Source organism: Sitophilus oryzae, unplaced genomic scaffold (assembly GCF_002938485.1).
Source record: "Sitophilus oryzae breed Bouriz unplaced genomic scaffold, Soryzae_2.0 scaffold_882_pilon_pilon, whole genome shotgun sequence".
In the NCBI taxonomy this organism is placed as follows: domain Eukaryota; kingdom Metazoa; phylum Arthropoda; class Insecta; order Coleoptera; family Curculionidae; genus Sitophilus; species Sitophilus oryzae.
Window position 1 is genome coordinate 1,628,664 of NW_022147508.1, and position 20,396 is coordinate 1,649,059.

General features: G+C 33.2%; 1 protein-coding gene across 1 annotated transcript; it reads left to right on the plus strand.

Annotated features, from left to right (window-relative positions):
* Window positions 1-282: 282 nt before the first annotated feature.
* On the plus strand, window positions 283-16,392 carry LOC115890569. The gene is made up of 4 exons (XM_030910837.1): window positions 283-453; window positions 13,333-13,517; window positions 13,578-13,758; window positions 15,890-16,392. Exons 1-4 carry the CDS (start codon window positions 381-383, stop codon window positions 16,192-16,194), a joined length of 744 nt encoding a protein of 247 aa, XP_030766697.1. The 5' UTR covers window positions 283-380; the 3' UTR covers window positions 16,195-16,392.
* Window positions 16,393-20,396: the final 4,004 nt, after the last annotated feature.

The window sequence follows — 20,396 nt, forward strand, 5'->3', positions numbered from 1 at the left end:
TTAATGTTCAAATAATGACAGTTGAAACAATTTAAACCTCTCCTAAACTTCAAACAAAATTCCCATTCTTTTTTCATTAATTTGTTTAAGAACAAGAATAGTATAAAAAATGCTTCATTACAATGAAATCGAGGCATATTAAAATTTAATTACTTATTTGAACTAATATTCATAGTTCGTATTTCCCCCAATCGTTAACGATAAAAAATGTCAACGCGAAAACTTCGCGCATATACAAGAGATTCGTTTTAAAGGACCACACAGTTCAATTAGACCCCACAATTAATTGATCTATTCTATAAGAACTAAGCATATCTACAGAAGTATTTTAGTGTATTTTTAAAGACCGGTTAGTTAAGATTATATAGTTAAGATACAGTATGGCTTACAGATTAGTTATCAGTTTAATTTGGTTTGGTGGTTTATGTTTATCTGCAAGGGTGAAGAAATTTCGTGAGTATTATTTTTTCTTCACTTAAAATCATAATTATTTTGAAAAACTAGGGATACATTAAAACATACAATTAATAGTAACTAATACTATCAGAACATGTGAAAACCACCCCTCAAATATTGCAATATTTTTTATATAAAAAACGCTCAAGTTTCCGAAAAAACGCGTAAACACGTATATTTTATTTTCTTTTTTTACATATTTTAAGATTTTTTAAAAACGTATACGGGGTGTTTCGAAAAATCTGGTCATTGATTAATCACGATCCTGCTTAAACTCCTTGACGTAAAAAGCTGATTTTTGGAAACGGATTAACTTTAGGGTGTAGATGTTCGATAAGAAGGGATTTTTCGAAACTTGAATTCTAAGGGGGTGGAACCACCCCTCAAATATTAGAATATTTTTTATTTATAAACCGGTGAGTTTTTCGGAAAAACTCTTAAACACGTATATTTTATTTTGTTATTTTACATATTTTAAGATTTTTTAAAAATTTATACAGGGTGTTTCATCAAATATGACCATTGAGTAATCACGGTTCTGCTTAAACTGTCTTGCTTTGCTTTATCATCACCATTACAAATGATTAATTCGACGCGAACGAAGTCGCGGGTACACGCTAGTACTAATTATAAAAAGATTAAAAAAAGGATAGAATTTCCAGATACATAAAGCTATCTATTTACTCTAAAAAAAAGAGTTTTTTGGAAATAGATTTGTGTGTCTGGAAACAATCTATCCTTTTTTAATCTCCCTAACATTAGAGATAATTTTTGACAAGTTTTATGCCAATTTATAGTAAGTTACTAGTAGAGAATGGCCTCGACAAAATTATTATTCATTGTCATTCCCTAGACGTTTTTTTCGATCAAACGGTACTTGTTTACATATATCCAGAAATATTTGCTCAATTCAACTTTCCCACTTTTAGTAGACCTAGTCATCCAGATTAGGGGTAAAAGCCTTCTTCTTAAACCTAACACAAACAGATCTGAAAGACCTCTCCTAACAAGACCTCTCGTAAAAAAATTGAGAACTAAATGTCAATCTGAGCAAATTAGTTCTGATCATTTAAAAGTAAAAGAAGCTACATTTATGAAGCCCTAGTCACATTTAGATAAATGTTAACGGCATCGGCGCATCGAAATATCTATGTGTGATTCTGCGATCACGGTTTTCCATTTATGCCTGTGGGTTGCTTCCCTCATCCAGAGAATATCCTTCTGATTTTTTATGCCATCTCTTCATGTCGTGTGCGGTTTGTCCGTTCGTATAGGTTTCCTTTCCAATAGTAGTTTTGCCCATCTGTTCTTCGGTCTACATGTCTGGCCGTACTACATGTCTATTTTACTTCAAGTGCTTTATCAATAACATCCGTTAATTTGGTCTATTTCTATTTGATCTCAGTCAGTAGTAATTCCGTCATCTTTTCAGGTATTTTTTTGGATTGTTTTTGCGGCCAGAACTACTTAAAGGAAGGTAAACCTAAGTAAATATTATAGAAGCTTGTTTATTTAGGAGTAACTGGGGAAATGTGTTCTTTTCCTAATGTTTAATGTGTCCTAATGTCTAATGTGTAATGTAAACACTGTATAACTGATTTTAATCCGATTAGCTAAAACCTGCTACAATTTCTGACTAAGGTGATAAACACTGTGCCAGTCAAACATTACTTGGTTTGTATAAACTTGGAGTGTATAAACTAAGGACTGTATAAGAGCAAACTAAAACTATAAATAGAACATCAATTACGTTTATAGATGGGCCTAGAATCGGAAAAAGTAGGTGTAAAGATGCAGAGACAAATTGTAAGTTCACAAAATTGCTTGGCCAAAGCTCTACAATATTTTATCCCGAGTTCCATCCTTTTATCTCTAGAGATCTTTGTTATTAACAATTTATCAGTATACTCTCATGTGGGAACGAATTCCAGTTCAGAGTTATAAAGGTTACAGAAATATAATATTTAACTGCCAATATAATTTTAATACACCCAAGGTGAGTTCACATCAAGGCTATCATTAACGCAATTAGACCAATTATTATAATAAATCATTCATTTTATCAATGCGAATAATTGTATCAAATCTAGATGATCCATTAAGCAACAACTGCCCACTCACTGAATAAAGTACATCGAATTTGGAGTATTAAAGATGTGAGTAGCATAGGTATAATGTAGTTACTCTTTTCTTTATGGACACTAACCTTCCACTAGCATAACCTAAAAGTTCTGAAGATTATATCCGTAATGTGGAAAAAGACCTACTGAAAAAAAACCCTCAGCAAAATATAAGCAAAAATATTACAAAAAATGTATTTTTGAAAAATATTATATAAAAAATATACAAATTTTAATGGAAAAATCCTTGCAAGCCTCCTCACTTGCACAATTGCATAATACTGCTAAGCTGCTAAGATATCATTTACCTATGAAAATGCGACGGAAATAACGAAACGAAGTATACCCTTGTTGCGATTGTGTGGCACAATTTTGCAACAGAACCTTGCACTTTTAAAGGATGAATTAGTGCCTTTTGAGCCTCTAATAAATATAAGCATTATAAGAGGCTTGGAGCCAATATTATATCTATCGATAAAAGCAGTTTAAAATCACTAGAGGCTCCTAGAGTAAACGAGTTCGTTACATCTATATCTAAGAGGAACTAAACATCCGACGATCTTTAAGGCTATCGGCAGTAATGTTCTACAAGCAGAAGTTTACGCCATAAAGAAAGCGGTCAGTTGTATACGAGAGAAGATCGCTGATAAACCAATAGGGATATGTTTAACCAACAGGGGATATGGTACTCTAACAACTTGGGCGCTTTAAAAGGCATCTCCAAAAAATCAGTGAGATCGAAAATTGTGATGGACTGCTGAGAAGCACTGTCCTGGCTGCGTCAAGGCGGGGCTATTCTGTGTTGGGTGCCAGGCCACAGCAATGTGGTGGACCGGCAATCAAGAAGCAGACAGACTCGCCAAAGAGGGGACCAGGGCAGATGGAGACGCACCACTTGTGACGATCAACATACTCAATGAAGCTATAGGAACTACCATCAAAGCCAAGCATGCAAGAGATGTGGCAACACCGTGAGGCTGTGCTACCGCTCGAAGACTATTGCTACTGGTAGATAGCAAAATGACAAAACAACTTCTAGAGCACAAAAAGAACCTAGTACGCATAATTGTCGGTGTCATCACTGGAAACTGCCCCACGGGGGTAAACCTCGTGAGATGAAAGATTTACAACGACGACTATTGCAGAGAATGCAGAGAGGAAGAAGGAACCATAGAGCACCAGCTCTGCTACTGTCCGTTCTGGTACTCAAGGACTAGAAGAAGCAGCAGAAGCCAACGTCAGCGACATCGGGAACTTTGCAAAGAGCTGGAAGTGCTTTAATGCAAAGAAAGAATGAGAGGAAGGTTTGGTACAACAATAACAGATAACAGGGGTATGGCAAGGGGCTCAAGGCCCCCGAGTGAAGGATCAAACATGATCTCAAACCCCAGTAAACCTAAACTAACCTATATCTAAATCTACATATATGTATGTTATAAAACAAACAAAAACTGAATTTATTTTAGTTTACGAAAAATTTGAGGAAAGGGTTACTCCAAGTTAATTAAATTTGGAGCAGTGTTTTATTGTTTTGTCCATAGCAATATCGAAATGACTATCATCGTCGTTTCCTAAAGACGTGTATTTGGTCTTTTTCATATTTTTTACCACTCCAAATTCTTCCCACTCTTTCTCGAGCAGCCTCAACATGTAGCTGACCATCATCTCAGTCTCTTTTTATTAAAACTTGATGACCGGCGAAGAGAATTGTATAGAGTATAGAGTATAGAGTATAGAGTATAGAGTATAGAGTATAGAGTATAGAGTATAGAGTATAGAGTATAGAGTATAGAGTATAGAGTATAGAGTATAGAGTATAGAGTATAGAGTATAGAGTATAGAGTATAGAGTATAGAGTATAGAGTATAGAGTATAGAGTATAGAGCATAGAGCATAGAGCATAGAATATAGAGCATAGCTCCGATTAGCAGATCCATGCCACCACTTGATTCATAATTATCTATCATATTTTATAAAGTTCTAGCAGAAATTTTTTTGTATTTTCTGATGTTCAGAAAGTAGCGGAATGAAGACATACATAAATTTGTTGGATGAAATAAAAAATAAAATTCAATTTCTGAGTAAATATAGTTTGCTATAGTTGAATTGGTCGATCGTCTAAATTATATCAGTTTGCTAAGACGATATGTATTCGATAATATTTGTCAGTTATTTGTTCGTAATAGCAATTTAAACATTGTTTTTAAAATTGGTTATACTATTTATTTACATAGTAAATGTCTATAAATACCATATCTTAAGGTAACCATATTTGAGAAAAATATTTTTCAAGAACAAATTTTCCCAAAACAACCTATGAAAAATATTAACGTCATTGTTAAAATTTCTTATATCAATATTTATTCGCTCCAAAAATTGACAAAAGCAAGACCATAAACATATTATCATGCATTACAATCAATGTCAATGTTAAACTATTGCCTAAACGTACACATCGTGCCATAGCAAACACTTTGTCATACCGATATGTATGATTAACAGTTTGTTCATAACATGACCCTTGATTAAAATATAGTCATGTAATAGAATAAATTGAGTAATTCGGATATGGGTATAATAATAATTAATTTTTATAATTGCTCAACACCGTAGAGTACTATTGTGAATACTAATCGGCGCTAAAACCAGGGCAAGTAAAAACAAAACAAAGGCTGTAATGGTGATTCAGAAATAAATAAATGCTCCCACATGTAAACTAAATTCTTGGCATTTCTTCACAATTATGCTTTTTAAAATTCGAAGAAGAGATAAAAGGAAATTTGGTCATTACTAAGAAAGTTCATATAGAATAAATAAAGTTTGTATTATAGCATAATGGAGCTAATACTTTGACTATGGGTAATTCAAATTCGACCCCACGATATTGGTATCTCGAAAACAATGGAAAATACAAGGAAGGGCAAAAAATGGGGCAAACTTGTGTTTTAATATGCTTCATAACAGCTGCAACAAGTCAGGTTTAAAAAGACTTAAGTCTTAAGACATTTCTAAAATCAAAATGATTTAAATCTTAAGTCAAATTCAACATAAAGTACAAATGATTTAAGTCTTTGACTTAAATCAGTTTATTTCAAGTCAAGTCATTTTCGTCAAGACTTAAATCAATATAATGTTATTAAAGTCGTTTTTATGACTTAAGTCTATATTTTTGACTTAAACCATGTTGATCTGCAAGTTAAGTCAGTCAAATAAATAAATAAATAATAAATAAATCTTTATTGACTACGTATTTATACAATGTATAATTGTAGCAGGTCAGAGTAAATAACAAACAGATAAGAATTCATAAAAATACTAAAAGTTAGAAAAAAAAACAATACACGGAGGCAAAGTGTGTTACATTAAATACAAGACAAACAACAATTTAAGAATTTTTGTACAAATAAATCAAATTAAATCTAAGTTCCCATCTACCTGCTCTATAAACTCATCCACGATATAAATTCCAGATTTCTCTAAAAATGTCTTAAGCTTATATTTAAATTTATTAAAACATAGAGTTTTTAATTCCATTGGAAGACGGTTGTATAAATCAATGCGTAGAGAGTTTCTAGCTGATTTATCCAGTCTATAGAAATTGGTTCGTATTAGATTGGCAGATCTTGTTCCATAATTATGACAGTCAGAGTTAACTGTCAGATAAGATTTAGTTTTATGAACTTCCAAAAGTTGATTTAATATATACAGAGCAGGCAGTGTAAGTATATTCAGTCTAATAAAGTGCGGCTTACATGTATCTCGATAGCCAACACCACATAATATTCTAATTACCCTTTTTTGCAACCGAAATATTTGAATAGAATTTGTCGAGTTCCCCCACAAAGCCACTTCATAGGACATATGGGAATGAAACAAGGCATAGTACGAATTCAACAAAGACTCCTGGCAGATTAACGCTTTAAGTTTACGCATCAAGTATACCACCGACGAAAGTCTGCGTTTAAGATTTTCAATATATGGTACCCAACTGAGTGTACTATCCAGTGTAATACCCAATAGTTTAGCACTATTCATTTCTATATCCTTAGACCATCTGGAGGAAAAAAATATGTTTTGCGTTTTATCGCGATTCAGTTTCAAGCAATTATGCGTGAACCAAGTCTCCGCACGTTTCATCAACCTTTCGCTTTCAGTCACTAGCAGATCCATGTTTTTATTTCTACAAGACATTGAACTGTCATCTGCAAACGCTCGACACTTATTTGGTATAAGATAATTAAAAAGGTCATTAATATAAATAATAAAGAGCAGTGGTCCCAGTACAGATCCCTGTGGCACACCACTCTCCATCAAACCTACTTCAGAAACCGCATTGCCAAAGTCCACGCACTGTCTACGCCCGTCGAGATATGACTTAAGCAATTGCAGACAACACCTCTAACACCATATCTGTACAACTTGTCAATCAGGATCGCATGCGATACACAGTCGAACGCCTTAGTGAGATCGCATAGCATTAGATTTACCAGCTCTCCCCTTTCAAAGCCCTCGACTATGTCCGACACAACCCTACCAACAGCCTGAACCGCAGATCGCCCCTCCCGGAAGCCGAACTGTGAAAAGTCGATCAAATCGTTTCTCTCGAAAAAATCCATTAATCTAACTTTAATAATTTTTTCAAATATTTTGCCAAAAACGGGAACAATCGATATGGGGCGATAGTCCGACACTGAATCTTCGTCTCCTTTTTTAAAAATTGGAACCACTCTAGATAATTTAAAAAGATTGGGAAAATTGCCCTTTTCAACACAAATGTTAAAAAGATGAACCATAGGCTGGATAATTTCATTTGAAATGCTTTTCGAAATATTGCTACTTATATCATAAATATCATAATATGAAGCCGAATCTTTCAGCGCATTAACAGCATTCCATATTGTTCATTCCGTCTATTGGCAAAAAAACAAAAGTGCTGTTGTTCATTAATATATTTCCAATCAATTCGTTCTGAATATTTTGATCAATGGACAATTCGCTTACAATTTTAGATGCTATTTCCAGAAAATACTCGTTGAATTCCCCAGCTTTTATATCAGAGTTGTTTCTCGATCTTGCCTGATGATTTCTCTCGAGGTTGATAATTTTCCAGGCACTTTTTGCTTTCGATTTTGATGAATTTACATAATTACTGTAGGCATTCTTTTTTGCGATAATGATCGACTTTTTATAATCTCCCCGCAGTAACCGGTAGTAGGCGCTATACTCTACACTATTTAATCCGTCAGCAATGCATTTTACAACTTGCATTTGCCTTCTTTTTTCTTTGAGCTCACTATTATACCAGGGAACAGGAGGATTATTATTCCTATTCCTAACCGTTTTCAAGGGTAAGTGTTTATTTATTAAAATTTGAACATTTATTACTAAAAATTTTGACAAAAACTCAATGTCATTCGAGTTAAAATAGTCTGCCCAGTCTAAATCTAACAATTTCCGCTTTATGCAACTCAAAGCCCTGGCTGTTAAACTTCTTACCTTAAAAATTTGAGGAGCCGGACTCACCTCTGCAATATTCAGATTTATGTATATACCATGATGGTCAGATAGACATGAATTCATTACTCCGGTAACAAAATCAGTATATTATCGCTAATTAATATGTTGTCTATACATGACGCAGATATTTCGGTTATTCGTGTATTTGACTTAAATCAATATTATTACCCTCAATTCAAGACAACCAGAATTCAATTTAAGTACCTTTTTTAAATGTTAGTATTAATTTTCTTGTATTACTAATTAGCGATTTTCTTATCAGGTATCATTATTAATTTATTGTAGGTACAGATGAGAATAAAACCACTTAAAACAAAATGATTTATTTACAGAGTAACTAATATCATTAATAATAAAAAAATAAACATAAAGAACATAAAACACAACTTATATTAAATTAAATTTTGTGGTACTTTTTACAGGATGACCCATTTTTGCGTGTTTTACAGGGTTTCTCGTTTATGAGCAGAAGTACGAAGACGCGGTTTTCACATTACTATGCTACTTTTTTATGAAACTAAAAATGGTACACTCATATTTTTTGTCCTCGCACTCTTAGTTCCTGAAATATAGGGCGAAATTGAAATCGTTGCATTTTTCGACTCTCCTCATATCTCGGACATTATAACTTATCGAAAAGGTGAAAATCGAGCTCCATAGAGATTTCCAAGTAAAATTCAGTGGCGCAACTAAAACCAAGACACGAAGAGGGTCGAAAAATACAACATTTTAAAATTCGCCTTGTATTTCAGGAACTAAGAAGACCAGGTGTGTGAAAACGAAATGCTGTTGTTAAAATTTATCATAAAAATATATAAAAATCTGACGTAAGCCTTTTATAAAACTTTAAGGCTAAAATTTTTTTGATGACTTAAGTCTTTTATAAAAAGACTTAAATCAGTTTCTATTTCGGAATAAAGGTTTAAATCACAAATCTTGAAAAAAAAGACTTAAAATAAAGACTTAAATCCGATTTTAAAAATGATGAATAGCTTTTGAAAAATGACTTAAAATCAAATGACTTCAGTCATTAAAATGATTTAAATAAAAAAAGACTTAAGTTTTCTGTGAGCTTGCAGCTCTGCTTCATAATATGCCGATTCGAGAAAAACCGTAAATTGAAGATTTTTATTTTGTTATTTGACGAGGTATCTCAAAATTAGAAGCACATTTTCATTGCCAATTTTTTCCAACTACACAACAGTGTTATCAGATTTGTCATCCGATGTTTCGTCTTTTGACCACCATCATCAACTTTATGTTTTCTTATAGGCACCTTATTCGATTTTTACACGCCTAATTAATTCATTGCGATTGTAACGGTGTACAACAAGTTATGCATAGTGGCTTTTAAACGCCAATAATTTTTAATAATTTGGAAAAATTAGGTGAACATTTAGTAAAGGTTTGCGCTTCTTAAAAACCAACGGAGATACATGGAAACTCGAATAGATAGGTATAATAGTAGATAATCCCTTAATTTAAGCTAAAATAAGTAAGTGTTCAAACTGGTGGTTCTTTTTCCTGAATACATAATCGTGTCGGTTGATTTAAATTATTGATATTCTAGTTATATCCCTTTATCTAATAACTCGAAACAGCGTTATAATATTTCTAACATCTAACACTATTTGATAATCTTGCTGCCAATGCACTTTATTTTCCAAGGTGCTCCACAAAAATTTGTCCAAAACGGTAAGGTCAGGAGATCAGGCTTACCATTTGACAGGTCTTTTATTTCCCAATAAGCTATGTTGGAATTTTTGGTTTAATAAGGCAGTAACTGCTCCACTGTTATGTGGAGGAGCCTCGTCGTGTTGGAATTGGTACATATTAAACATGGATTGGGGATTAACATACAAATTCATTGGGAAGAAGTAGTTCACAATAGAACTCAATGGAGAAGAATTGTAAACTCAGTTAACAGCGACAACCAAAAAGTAAAGAGGCAACAAAGCAATGAAATTTTTGAATGTCCGGAGTGCGGTAGGCAAATAACATCACGTATCGGGCTTTTCAGTCACAGAAAAGCTCATAAAAGAAAACACCTTGTAGAATGTAGAATGTTTAGGAGGGGAGTTAATCACCGCGACCTTATAGATCTATTGTGTGTTCCCCTTTCTTGAGTTATAACGAGTTATAACTCATCATACAGTCTCAGGGCTTTAAGAAAAGCCAGTATCTGAGAAGGCTCCACAGAGGCCAGCTCTCTATCCTCGACATCAGACGTACCAAGGTTCATGGCACGAATGGTCGTCGTCTCGGCGCACTCAGTGATAAGGTGTTCTGGTGTTTCCCCATTTTCCCCACAAAATCTGCATTCGCCGTTGTTTCTCAGTTTCAGCCTACTGAGGTGTTCGTTGAGGAGACAGTGTCCTGTTAGAAACCCCGTGACAATCCGAAGATTGTTTTTACTTAAATCAAGGAAAACCTTTGATTTTTCTCGGTCATAAGTTCTAAGGAACTTTTTCGAGTGTCTTAGACCGTTGGAGGACACCCATTCCAAGTTACGGATGGAGTCTTCCAGATTCTTCAGTTCCGCTTTCAGTTGGTTCCCGTTTGGAAAACAGAACGGTTCTGGTCCAGTTAGTGGAGTGTTCGCTCCTTTTCTAGATAGATCATTTGCTTTTTCATTGCCTTCTATTCCTTGGTGAGCAGGCACCCAGAGTAGGAGGACTTTATTTTCTTTGCCTAATTTGTTGTGCTTCTCAAGGCATTCTTTAACCAACTTCGAATTGATGGTTACTGAGTTGATCGCGTGACTATCGGATAGGATGGCAATTTCCTGTTTTCGATAGTTCCTATCTAAGATAAATTGTACGCATCTTTCGATAGCGCAAATTTCTGCCTGAAGGATACTGGGGTAGGTGCCCATTGGTTCGGAATATTCAGTTTTCGGCCCAAATACTCCTATCCCTGTCCCTGCTTTGGTTTTGGAAGCATCCGTATACCAGGGCCATGTAAGTGAAATATTAAAAATGGTTCCAGCAAAAGTTTCCCAATTATGACGGATGATGGCGCTGATCGTCAAAATATTTGGACAGGGATTTTGCTTACCGACAATACGACGTGAGCTACGACCGGACCAGGACCAATCAGAATGATCAGTCTTTCTTGGACATTTGCCGCGGAAGTGTGTGTTAATTTCTGTTGTGATAAGTGTGGTTGTGTTTGCAGTTTGATTTTTCGGTTTTGATATTATGTTAAAATTAATTTTGAAGTATTGTATCACTTGTTTTTATGTAATAGTACTTTTTTTAGTTCTATGATCTGATATATTATGATTTGTTAATGTTTGTTTAACAATGTTATACCAAAGAGGTTATACTTAATATACTTATCAATTTGCATAGCCTAACTTTTTTATCAATAAACTTTGTAGATTTTCAGATTATTTAATTCCTTTTGTTTCCGTTTGTAATTTTATTTTTAAGACATATTATGTGATTGTTTCACATAATATGTTTTAAAAATAAAATTGCAAATGGCGAATAAAAATAATTAAAATAAAAAAGTGTATTATACAATTCCCCCCGGCCCCGCACCCCTTTGGCTAACCTATAATGTCAGCTATATCGAGAGATGGCGTTACGAAAATGGAACCGAATTTATTACAAGGAACTTGGGCTTCTTTTTCGTTAGTATATTCTGTGCCGTATACCACATGATGGTATGGTAACAATAGAACTCAATGGAGAAGAATTGTAAACTCAGTTAACAGCGACAACCAAAAAGTAAAGAGGCAACAAAGCAATGAAATTGTTGAATGCGGTAGGCAAATAACATCACGTATCGGGCTTTTCAGTCACAGAAAAGCTCATGAAAGAAAACCCCTTGCGTGACCATCTTTTGATGCGTGTCGAATACTCGTCAGCGAGTAATGGCAGTATGTATGTATGTATGTACATATTAAAATGTGCCAGAGGTAAATCGTCAAAGTATTCTCAATATTAGGTTCTCAAAAACAGCAGATGTGTTTTGCTCCAGTTAAATGTTTATTGAGGAAATGAGGTCCTAATAATAATCAATCACCGTTAATGCTAGCCCACACATCGAGAAACGAACTTGAGGTTTAACTTCCCTAAAGTGCCTGGGATTATATGCGCTTCAAATAGTTCTATTATTACTATTGGACATGCCACAGTTTGTAAAAGTACTTTCATTACTATTATTAAATATAGTAAACAATATAGTAAACAAGCGGGAAACTTAGTAGTCTTATTTGCGAGCCAATTGAAATATTCGAGGCTTCTCACGGAGAATCTTCCTTCCTGTCTGCGGAGTATTAACCTTGTTTTTGCTTTATTTTTGTCAAATGTGTAATAAAGTTCTCACATGTCGCGCATTTCTTTCAAACATCCAAAGCCGCTTATTGATAAAATGTTTTTTACAAATTATTGACGTTTGAAAGCGTTATAGCCTTTAAAATTGTCAAAATTGCAATGAATTTATCTATTCAGATGTATAAAAATCTAATATGACACCTATGAGAAAACATAAAGTTGATGATACCTCAGGAAAAAATTAAATCAGAAGACGAAATATCGGATGACAGATGGAAAAACATGGCAATGAAAATGTGGTTTTAATTTTGGGTTATCTTGTCAAATAACCTCAGGAAAAAATTAAATCGAAATCTTTAATTTTCGGTTTTACTGGAATATCACCAGAACTACTCGGAATTTTAATTGTTTCTAAACGGCATATTATTCCGCATATTAATGCAAAATTTTATCCTAATGTAATCATCTTCGCATCTCCTATAGTTTCCTAGATTCCAATGGTGGGGGTCGAATTTCAATTACTCTGAATACGATCGTGTTTTGTCAATTTTAAATGTTTTATGTTATAGTTTAATGTTTTATTTATAATATACAGAATGTTCCATTTAAAATAATAAAGATGATATCGCTTATAAGTATGAAGGGAACACTGTAACGCTGAAAAAAAAACACATGAAACAGGCGCCTTTATGCAAAAATCCAATTTAAAAAAAATAATATCACTTGTTCTTCATAAACATTTAACTTACCATGGCCGTGAATCACCCTGTATATAGGTTACTTTTGTGGAAAACAAACACTGGGTGCTATAAGTGTCATTCTTTTACATTTACAAGAAGAATTTTTTGGCGAAATCTAATTCTGCATGTACGTTTCAATTGACTTTTTTAAGTAAATTATTCTAATTGTAATTAATATACACCAGCTAAGTAAATAATATCAATTACAATTTTTAGCAACATATGTAGATAAATGCCATCAAGACGATACAGATTTTACAAAATGTATGTTGAAAGCGATCCAAAATGTCAAGCCTCATCTCAAATCAGGCATTCCGGAGTTTAGATTGCCTAAAATGGACCCGCTGATCCTTCCAGAAGTTGGTTTGGATGCGGGTGCTGGATTCATAGCAAAATTTGAGGTATAGCAAAATAATTTCATCATTTTTTATATTAATTTTCTATAATAAATTTATTTTTAGAATGTAGAGATCTATGATGCAGATAAATTTACAATAAGAAAATTCGATATCGACCTGGACGAAGATAAGATCAAATTCGATATGTCCTTCCCTCACATTAGAATTAAAGCGCATTATTCTATTTTTGGAAAAGTGCTGTTCTTTAATTTGGATGGTTCAGGTCCTGCAGATGGAAATATAAGTAAGATCATCCTGATTGCTTGAGACAAAAACAGTTTTGCTCTTTGTGTATGCATCCAGCCTAAATTTGGAGAAACAAAAAAAAAAACGCAAACATTTTCAAAGTAAAACAACTCGCCTACTTTGGACTTTTACAATTTCTTTTATCGATATCTGCCAGCCCAGGAAATATTTGCACACAGACACTCGTCAGTAAATCATTATGATGACTGAGGAATCGCCGCAAAAAAATACTTAAACGACTTTTTATTTAGCGTTTCTTTTTAATTTCTATTCAGCCTTAAAAACGTCAACTTACATCAGAAGTAATACCGTATGATCAAAAAAAAAGCGTGCAATTGGCTTGGAAATGATGCTTGCTAATGGATCCATCACTTCTACTGACAAGAACATCCAGAAACGGCAGACAGTTTTTCTCTTTCTCAATCGTGAATCTGATCGAGTTCTTTCGTGAATTAAGATGATTAAGAACGGAATCCAACTGTTTATCGGTTCCGTTCCAGTTGCTTTATATAGAAAACCAACATCGTCGAACCATTCTGCAGTAACCTAAATAGGTATAGTTAAAACACTATGTCATAGAGCAATAAGTATATGCAGTGACCAAGAATCTCTGAATTCGGAACTAAATAATATTAAAACCGATTTGCTTCAGAATGGTTACTCTGCAAAATCCTTAGACAATATTATATCCATTTGCAGGTCCGTTTTATTGGTACGCCAGCCTGAGGAGGATGCTCTCTCTCTCTCTCTCTCTTGACGATTTCATATGTGAAAGGAACATCGGAGAAAATCAGGCGAATAGCTAGGCATTATAAAATTAAAACTGTTTTTAAGTCTGGGACTACTCGAAAGAAGTGTCCGCTCCCAACAAAAACAAAAGCTGATTCATCAAACCAAGAGAAAGAGTGCATCTCCCAGGTACCTTGCGAGTGTGGTGAGTCGTATATTGGAGAGCAAAATGTCCTCTAGATGTACTTGACGAACATAAAAAACATACGCAAAGAGGTGAAACAATGAAGTCGGGCATTACAGATCATGTGTGGTCCAAGCACCATAAGATAAAATGGTCGGAAGCACGGGTTGCCCACAAGGAACCCCATTGGAAAAAGCGCAAATTTAAAGAGGCCGTATTCATTTCAATAAACAATAAAACAATAAACATCTTTAGCAATCCAAGTATGGAAATTTCAACAAAATGGCAACCACTCTTAAAACGCTCCAATGCAGGTTTTCTTGGTGAAAAACCTGATGCTTTACTGAACCCACCAAATTCAAGGGCTCGGCTCTAGTATAAGTTCTGTATAAGCTCAGTAGTTTTAGGATTTACTTTAGTTCAAACTTGATAACGGTCAGTGATACTACTGACCGAAACGTTGTGAAAGGAAAATAAATTGAGACAACGGAATTTCGAAACTCTTTTAGTTTTAACTTAAAAATGATGGCATTTAGTTCTTTCCGTGGATAAAAAGTTATAAATTTATTTTTCTGCCTAAGGATTGGTTTGAACTAAATTGAGATAAAAAATAGCATTAATTCAGCAAATAAATTAACACAAAATCAAGACCCGGTTCGATATAAAGATAAAACACCTAATATTTAATTCATGTTTATAAATAGATACCCATGACTAGATCGTTGGAAATGGTTAAACGCAAGTATTTTTTAAAATTCATAGCCAACTATAATTTCCATTTGAAAAAAATATTCCTGACAAAAAGAGAAAGTATAGAAAGAAACTGACTACACCACTGGATTGTGTTTAAAAAAATGTCCGAAGAATATTTTTACAGAATTTTTAAAATGGTCTAAAATTCAAAAAGACCCCATATCTCAGTTGGCAGTGAAAATATCTTCAGGCGGTTTATCACTTTAAAGATGTTTTAAAAATCGAGTCTCGAAATGACATACCTATTGTTCTATCTAGTCAGGAAATAGGTTTTCTCTGTTAAAACAGACCAATTTCGACCACCCATTAACTAAGTTTTTGTGGTAAAAATGAGTTATCTAGCCTAGAGACATAATTTATAATTCAAATGTCTAATAATTTATATTAGAGTATAATTATGTGAAGTAACTATTGTAAAAGTTTAGAAATAAAAAGATTTGAAATAATATTTTCTTCTTTGCAGCAAATTGTCGTGTGATGGCAACCGTAAATGGCGAACGATACGTTAACCAAGACAAACAGTACCTGAAACTCACAGATATCGCCATCGAGGGAATGGATTTTGGAAAACCGAACTTCCAGTTTTACAATTTGTTTAAAAACAATCCCGAACTTACTGAGCAAACCAATCGCATATTAAATGATAACATGGAGGAACTACTTAATGACCTAAGACCAAATGTGGAACAGACCATCGGAAAAACCGTTTTGGAATTTATAGGAAGGGTATTTACGCGTTTCTCTATCGAAGAACTATTCCCTAAATAAAACGGTATCGCAAAGGGTATTTGCCCAGGGGTTAAATTAATAAATAAAGGCAATCTCGATAGCCTTTGACAATAGTTGAGCAATTATATTGTTTATATAGTAGTGCTTGTGGCATATTATTTATTTTTGTAAAGTACTTATTAGTATCTAAGAATATTATTGTTGTATTTTTTAATAAAGTGTAATTAGATAACGGTCTATACGATTTTTTTGTACAAGTGTAAAAAGTATACTCGATCACATTTTCTGAAGTTAACACTAAAACACAAAAGTGTTCTGTTTGCAGTTACATATTATGAAATTATCCATTTTGGAAATTGATAAATCTCTATACCTATCTAATACCTATACCGGGTAAAGTGGCTCACCCCTATAACTTTTTTATTTTTTCAGATGAAAAAACGAGATTTGGTATGTTAGTATATATGACATAAATTAGGATTGATTGACGTATTCAATTGTTTTTGGTCACTTCCTGTTTCACCGGAAAGAACTACAACATACCGATTTTTAAATAACACCCTCGGTATTTTTTTACTTTATTCGATAGAAAATGGCACTCTGAATAGAATGACATATCATATGTCAACTTTTGACATTTTCGCTTTAAAAAAAATCTTATTTTAAATTTCAATCTAAACATGGTTTTGTTAAAACACTATTTTTTATTCGATGTACTTAAACAGCCGTTAAACGGTAGCCTACTAAAATACCGTTAATAGATATTGTGACGTCGCACATAGGAGTATTTATGGCAAAAATGCGTGCAAAATTATTTTATTATTTTTTTCGGTCTAAAATACGTTTATTTAATTAAAAATATCATTCTAAAATACAACATTTTATATTTAAAAAAAATACTAATGAACTCCGTGCTATATACAGGGGGTTCCACTAACGTCTCCAAAAAAAAATGTGGATGGATCAAAGAAGAAAAAATTATAAATGTGATATAGTAGTTTACGGTTAAAGATAGAATACAGGTACGTACAAAAAGTAATAAACGAAGAAAAAGAAAAGTAATAACGAAACAATATGCGAAATGAAGTTTTTTGCAATATGGTATACTCTGAATAAAACAAAGGAAACTTAATTATTTCAAAGGAATTAGTTATAGTGTTGGCATAGTCTTGGCCTTCCATATATAGGTAACGTGTTGTCCACAAGTCAGCACACAAACTAACAATTCCAGAAAAAAAACTATCAAAAACATAACCTTCCAAAACAGAGAAAAATTGGCAGAATTCTGACTACCATACCAGGTGGAGTGTGACACGGTGAGATGTTTGGTATCTGTCATTTGTTAAACCTGTTTCTATGCTAAGAAAATAACACAAATCAAAACGTTCACGGCCTACTTGATATTATCGACTTTTGCGCGAATTTATGATATAAATATACTCCTATGTGCGTCGTTCATTTCGGCGGAAAGTAATGCCTAGCTATAAGCATTTTGCAAGTGCCGGTTGCTGAGGCTGTCGCTTCGTGAGCAAATGGTCCGAGGTTCAAATCTCACGCTGACCAAAACTTTTTTATATTTTTTTTTCTTTTTTGGTGGATTGGTTTAGTTATTTGGCGGGTTGGTTAGCGTGGTTATTTGGAGGGTGGTTATTCATTGGTTAGTTGGTTATTTGGTGAGGTTGGTTGGTTTTTACGAATTTATATTTGTTTTTTATATTTTTTTTATCAGTGCCGTTGTTAGTTGCGTTGGTTAAGTTGGTTATTTGGTGGGGTGGATAGCGTTGGTTAGTCCTTATAAAATTCCTATATTTCATAAAGCCGCCAAGTGCGTCACGTCAACGACGTCATACCTATTAACGGCATTTTAGTAAACTACCGTTTAACGGCAGTTTAAGTACAGCCTTTTTTATTCAAGGAGCCATGGAAAAATAGATTTGATCGTCTAATGTTTTTCCTGTCTTGTCCCTGCCCGGTTAAAAGATGCACAAATCCCATTTTTAATCATATCTCAATTTTTTCAAATGGAACGATTTTGACTCATTAGCATATTTGGAAAAAAGCATGTTTTACCAATAATTTTGGTATAAATATTTTTCAACTCCACCGACGACAAATTTTCCTTTCGTGAAATGGTCCCTCTAGTATTTAGTACATTTTTTGTCTCTTTTAAAAAAACGCCACATCGCATAATTTTGGTGAAAAAAAAATTTCGAGAATTTATTTTTCCAATGCAGACCTTTGAATAAGAAGACTAAGGAAGGAGCATATCAAAAATCTTAGGTACACCGCGATGGACCTCAAATATGGCCGACTTAAATTCCGGTTTATCAGTGTCGTTCTAATTTTATTTAAAAAATGTAAAACTATGATGTAGGGTAGACGTGGGGTAGACTCAATAATTTGTTGTTTTATTTTACGTTGTGAATAAATGTTGGTAGTTATTAAAATTGTTATAAAAATATATAATTCTAATAAAAATAGATAAGTTATAATAAGTATTTATTAACACAAACATCCGATACGCTACTGAAGCAGGTAAGTCAAATTAACGTATCTAAATTCTTTGACATCTAATCTTTGACAAGTAATAAATAAAAGCTAAAATGCAAGAAAAATATATAATTTAGTTAATTTAAGTGAATTTCATAAATGATAGGATTTACTACACGTATGTATATTATATAGTCACTTACTAGCGAAAAGTTGTTCCATTATTTCACTCAATTTTTGCCGAGATCTACCGCACGCTACACAACCAACTATTTTAGAGTATTTTTCGATAAATCGCGATAGTGTCACTGTTAATTTAAGTTCTGCCACAATTTCCATCTAGATTTACTACCTTTATACAACTATCAGTAGTAGAATAAATAATAAATAACAAAAAATAAGCTCCATAAAGACTGACAAATCCACAAAATTTCAAATCAAATTCAAATGTGTCAAATGAATCGTCAAACAGAACTGTCAAGGATCCCCACCCTAGAGAGCTTTTATGGTGCCTTTTCCGCCCACCATGCATGAATACATGGATAGCATATGCTCCTTCTTTAGTCTTCTTATTCAAAGATGCAGACCTACAAAATATACAGGGAATTCCAATACTCCGTCGATACATATTACAATACACACATATTTTTTGGATCAAAATAAGTTAATTGCACATAATTTACCTTTATACGAAAGTGTTTCGTTTGTCCATTAGAGGGCATCAATTAATAATACATATGTATGTATACCCTATTGTTGAATGTTAATTAATTTAAAAATCGTTAATTTTTGTAAGCTTTTTATGAAGCTTGTTGTCAAATAATATCACTTGTGATACTAACATAAAATTCTATATTTCCGCCAACTAGATTATTAGAGCAAAAGAGATTTTATGCGTCACCATAGCGTGATGCGACAAAAAAAATTGGAAGTGAGCTTTGGAAAAATTTTTTTTTCCTGAATAAGTATGCACGGTAGCGTTTTTTTTACATGATACAAAAAATATAGTAAATACTAGAGGGACCATTTTACGAAAAGAAAATCGGCAGTTGGTGGAGTTAGAAAATATTTATACTAAAATTTATGTAGGGGTAGGTGTAGTTTTCACCTTTCCCGTACTTTTTCTTGATTTTTGTAAAAGTCAAATATTTTAGCACTTAGAAAAACATAGACACTCAAAATCTCCTTTAAATAGGAATAACGGTTCTTAAAATATCTGATGAAAAAATGTGTTCATTTTTTTAAAGTTTGATGCCCTCTAGCGGACAAACGAAGCACTTTTGTATAGAGCTAAATTGTGTCCAATGAACTTATTTTGATTCCAAAAATACGTAGTAGTTCTATGCCCACGGAATATTGGGACACCCTCTATACCTATATACGAGTATATTTAATAATACCACAGACTAACCTAAATTAGTTTGTGATAATACCCATATTCATTTTTCTATATTCTATATATGATTCGTTTCTATTTATATTGATTGTTTGACGATGTTTTTTTTTAAATGTATGATGTACCTTGTTTTAATTTGTCGTTTTATATTTTTTATTTGTATCTTTTTTGTATTTCTCGGATTTTTTATACTGAGTTGTACACGAGTAAATAAATAAATCTAAACTTAAGATTCTAAAGGATTTAGTCTGGTAAACTTTTAATAATATATACGGTGTACTAGAAGAGTATAGAAAGGGTTAATCAAGAGTTTTAAAGTTTGTATAATATTCATAATATTTTATAGCATCATTTA

Excerpts from the sequence above, each read along its gene's own strand:
- LOC115890569 (XM_030910837.1), top strand. The coding sequence starts at position 381 with ATGGCTTACAGATTAGTTATCAGTTTAATTTGGTTTGGTGGTTTATGT. Across the intron at positions 454-13,332 it reads TGCAAGGGTGAAGAAATTTC|CAACATATGTAGATAAATGC; the intron begins GTGAGTATTATT and ends TACAATTTTTAG. Across the intron at positions 13,518-13,577 it reads GATTCATAGCAAAATTTGAG|AATGTAGAGATCTATGATGC; the intron begins GTATAGCAAAAT and ends ATTTATTTTTAG.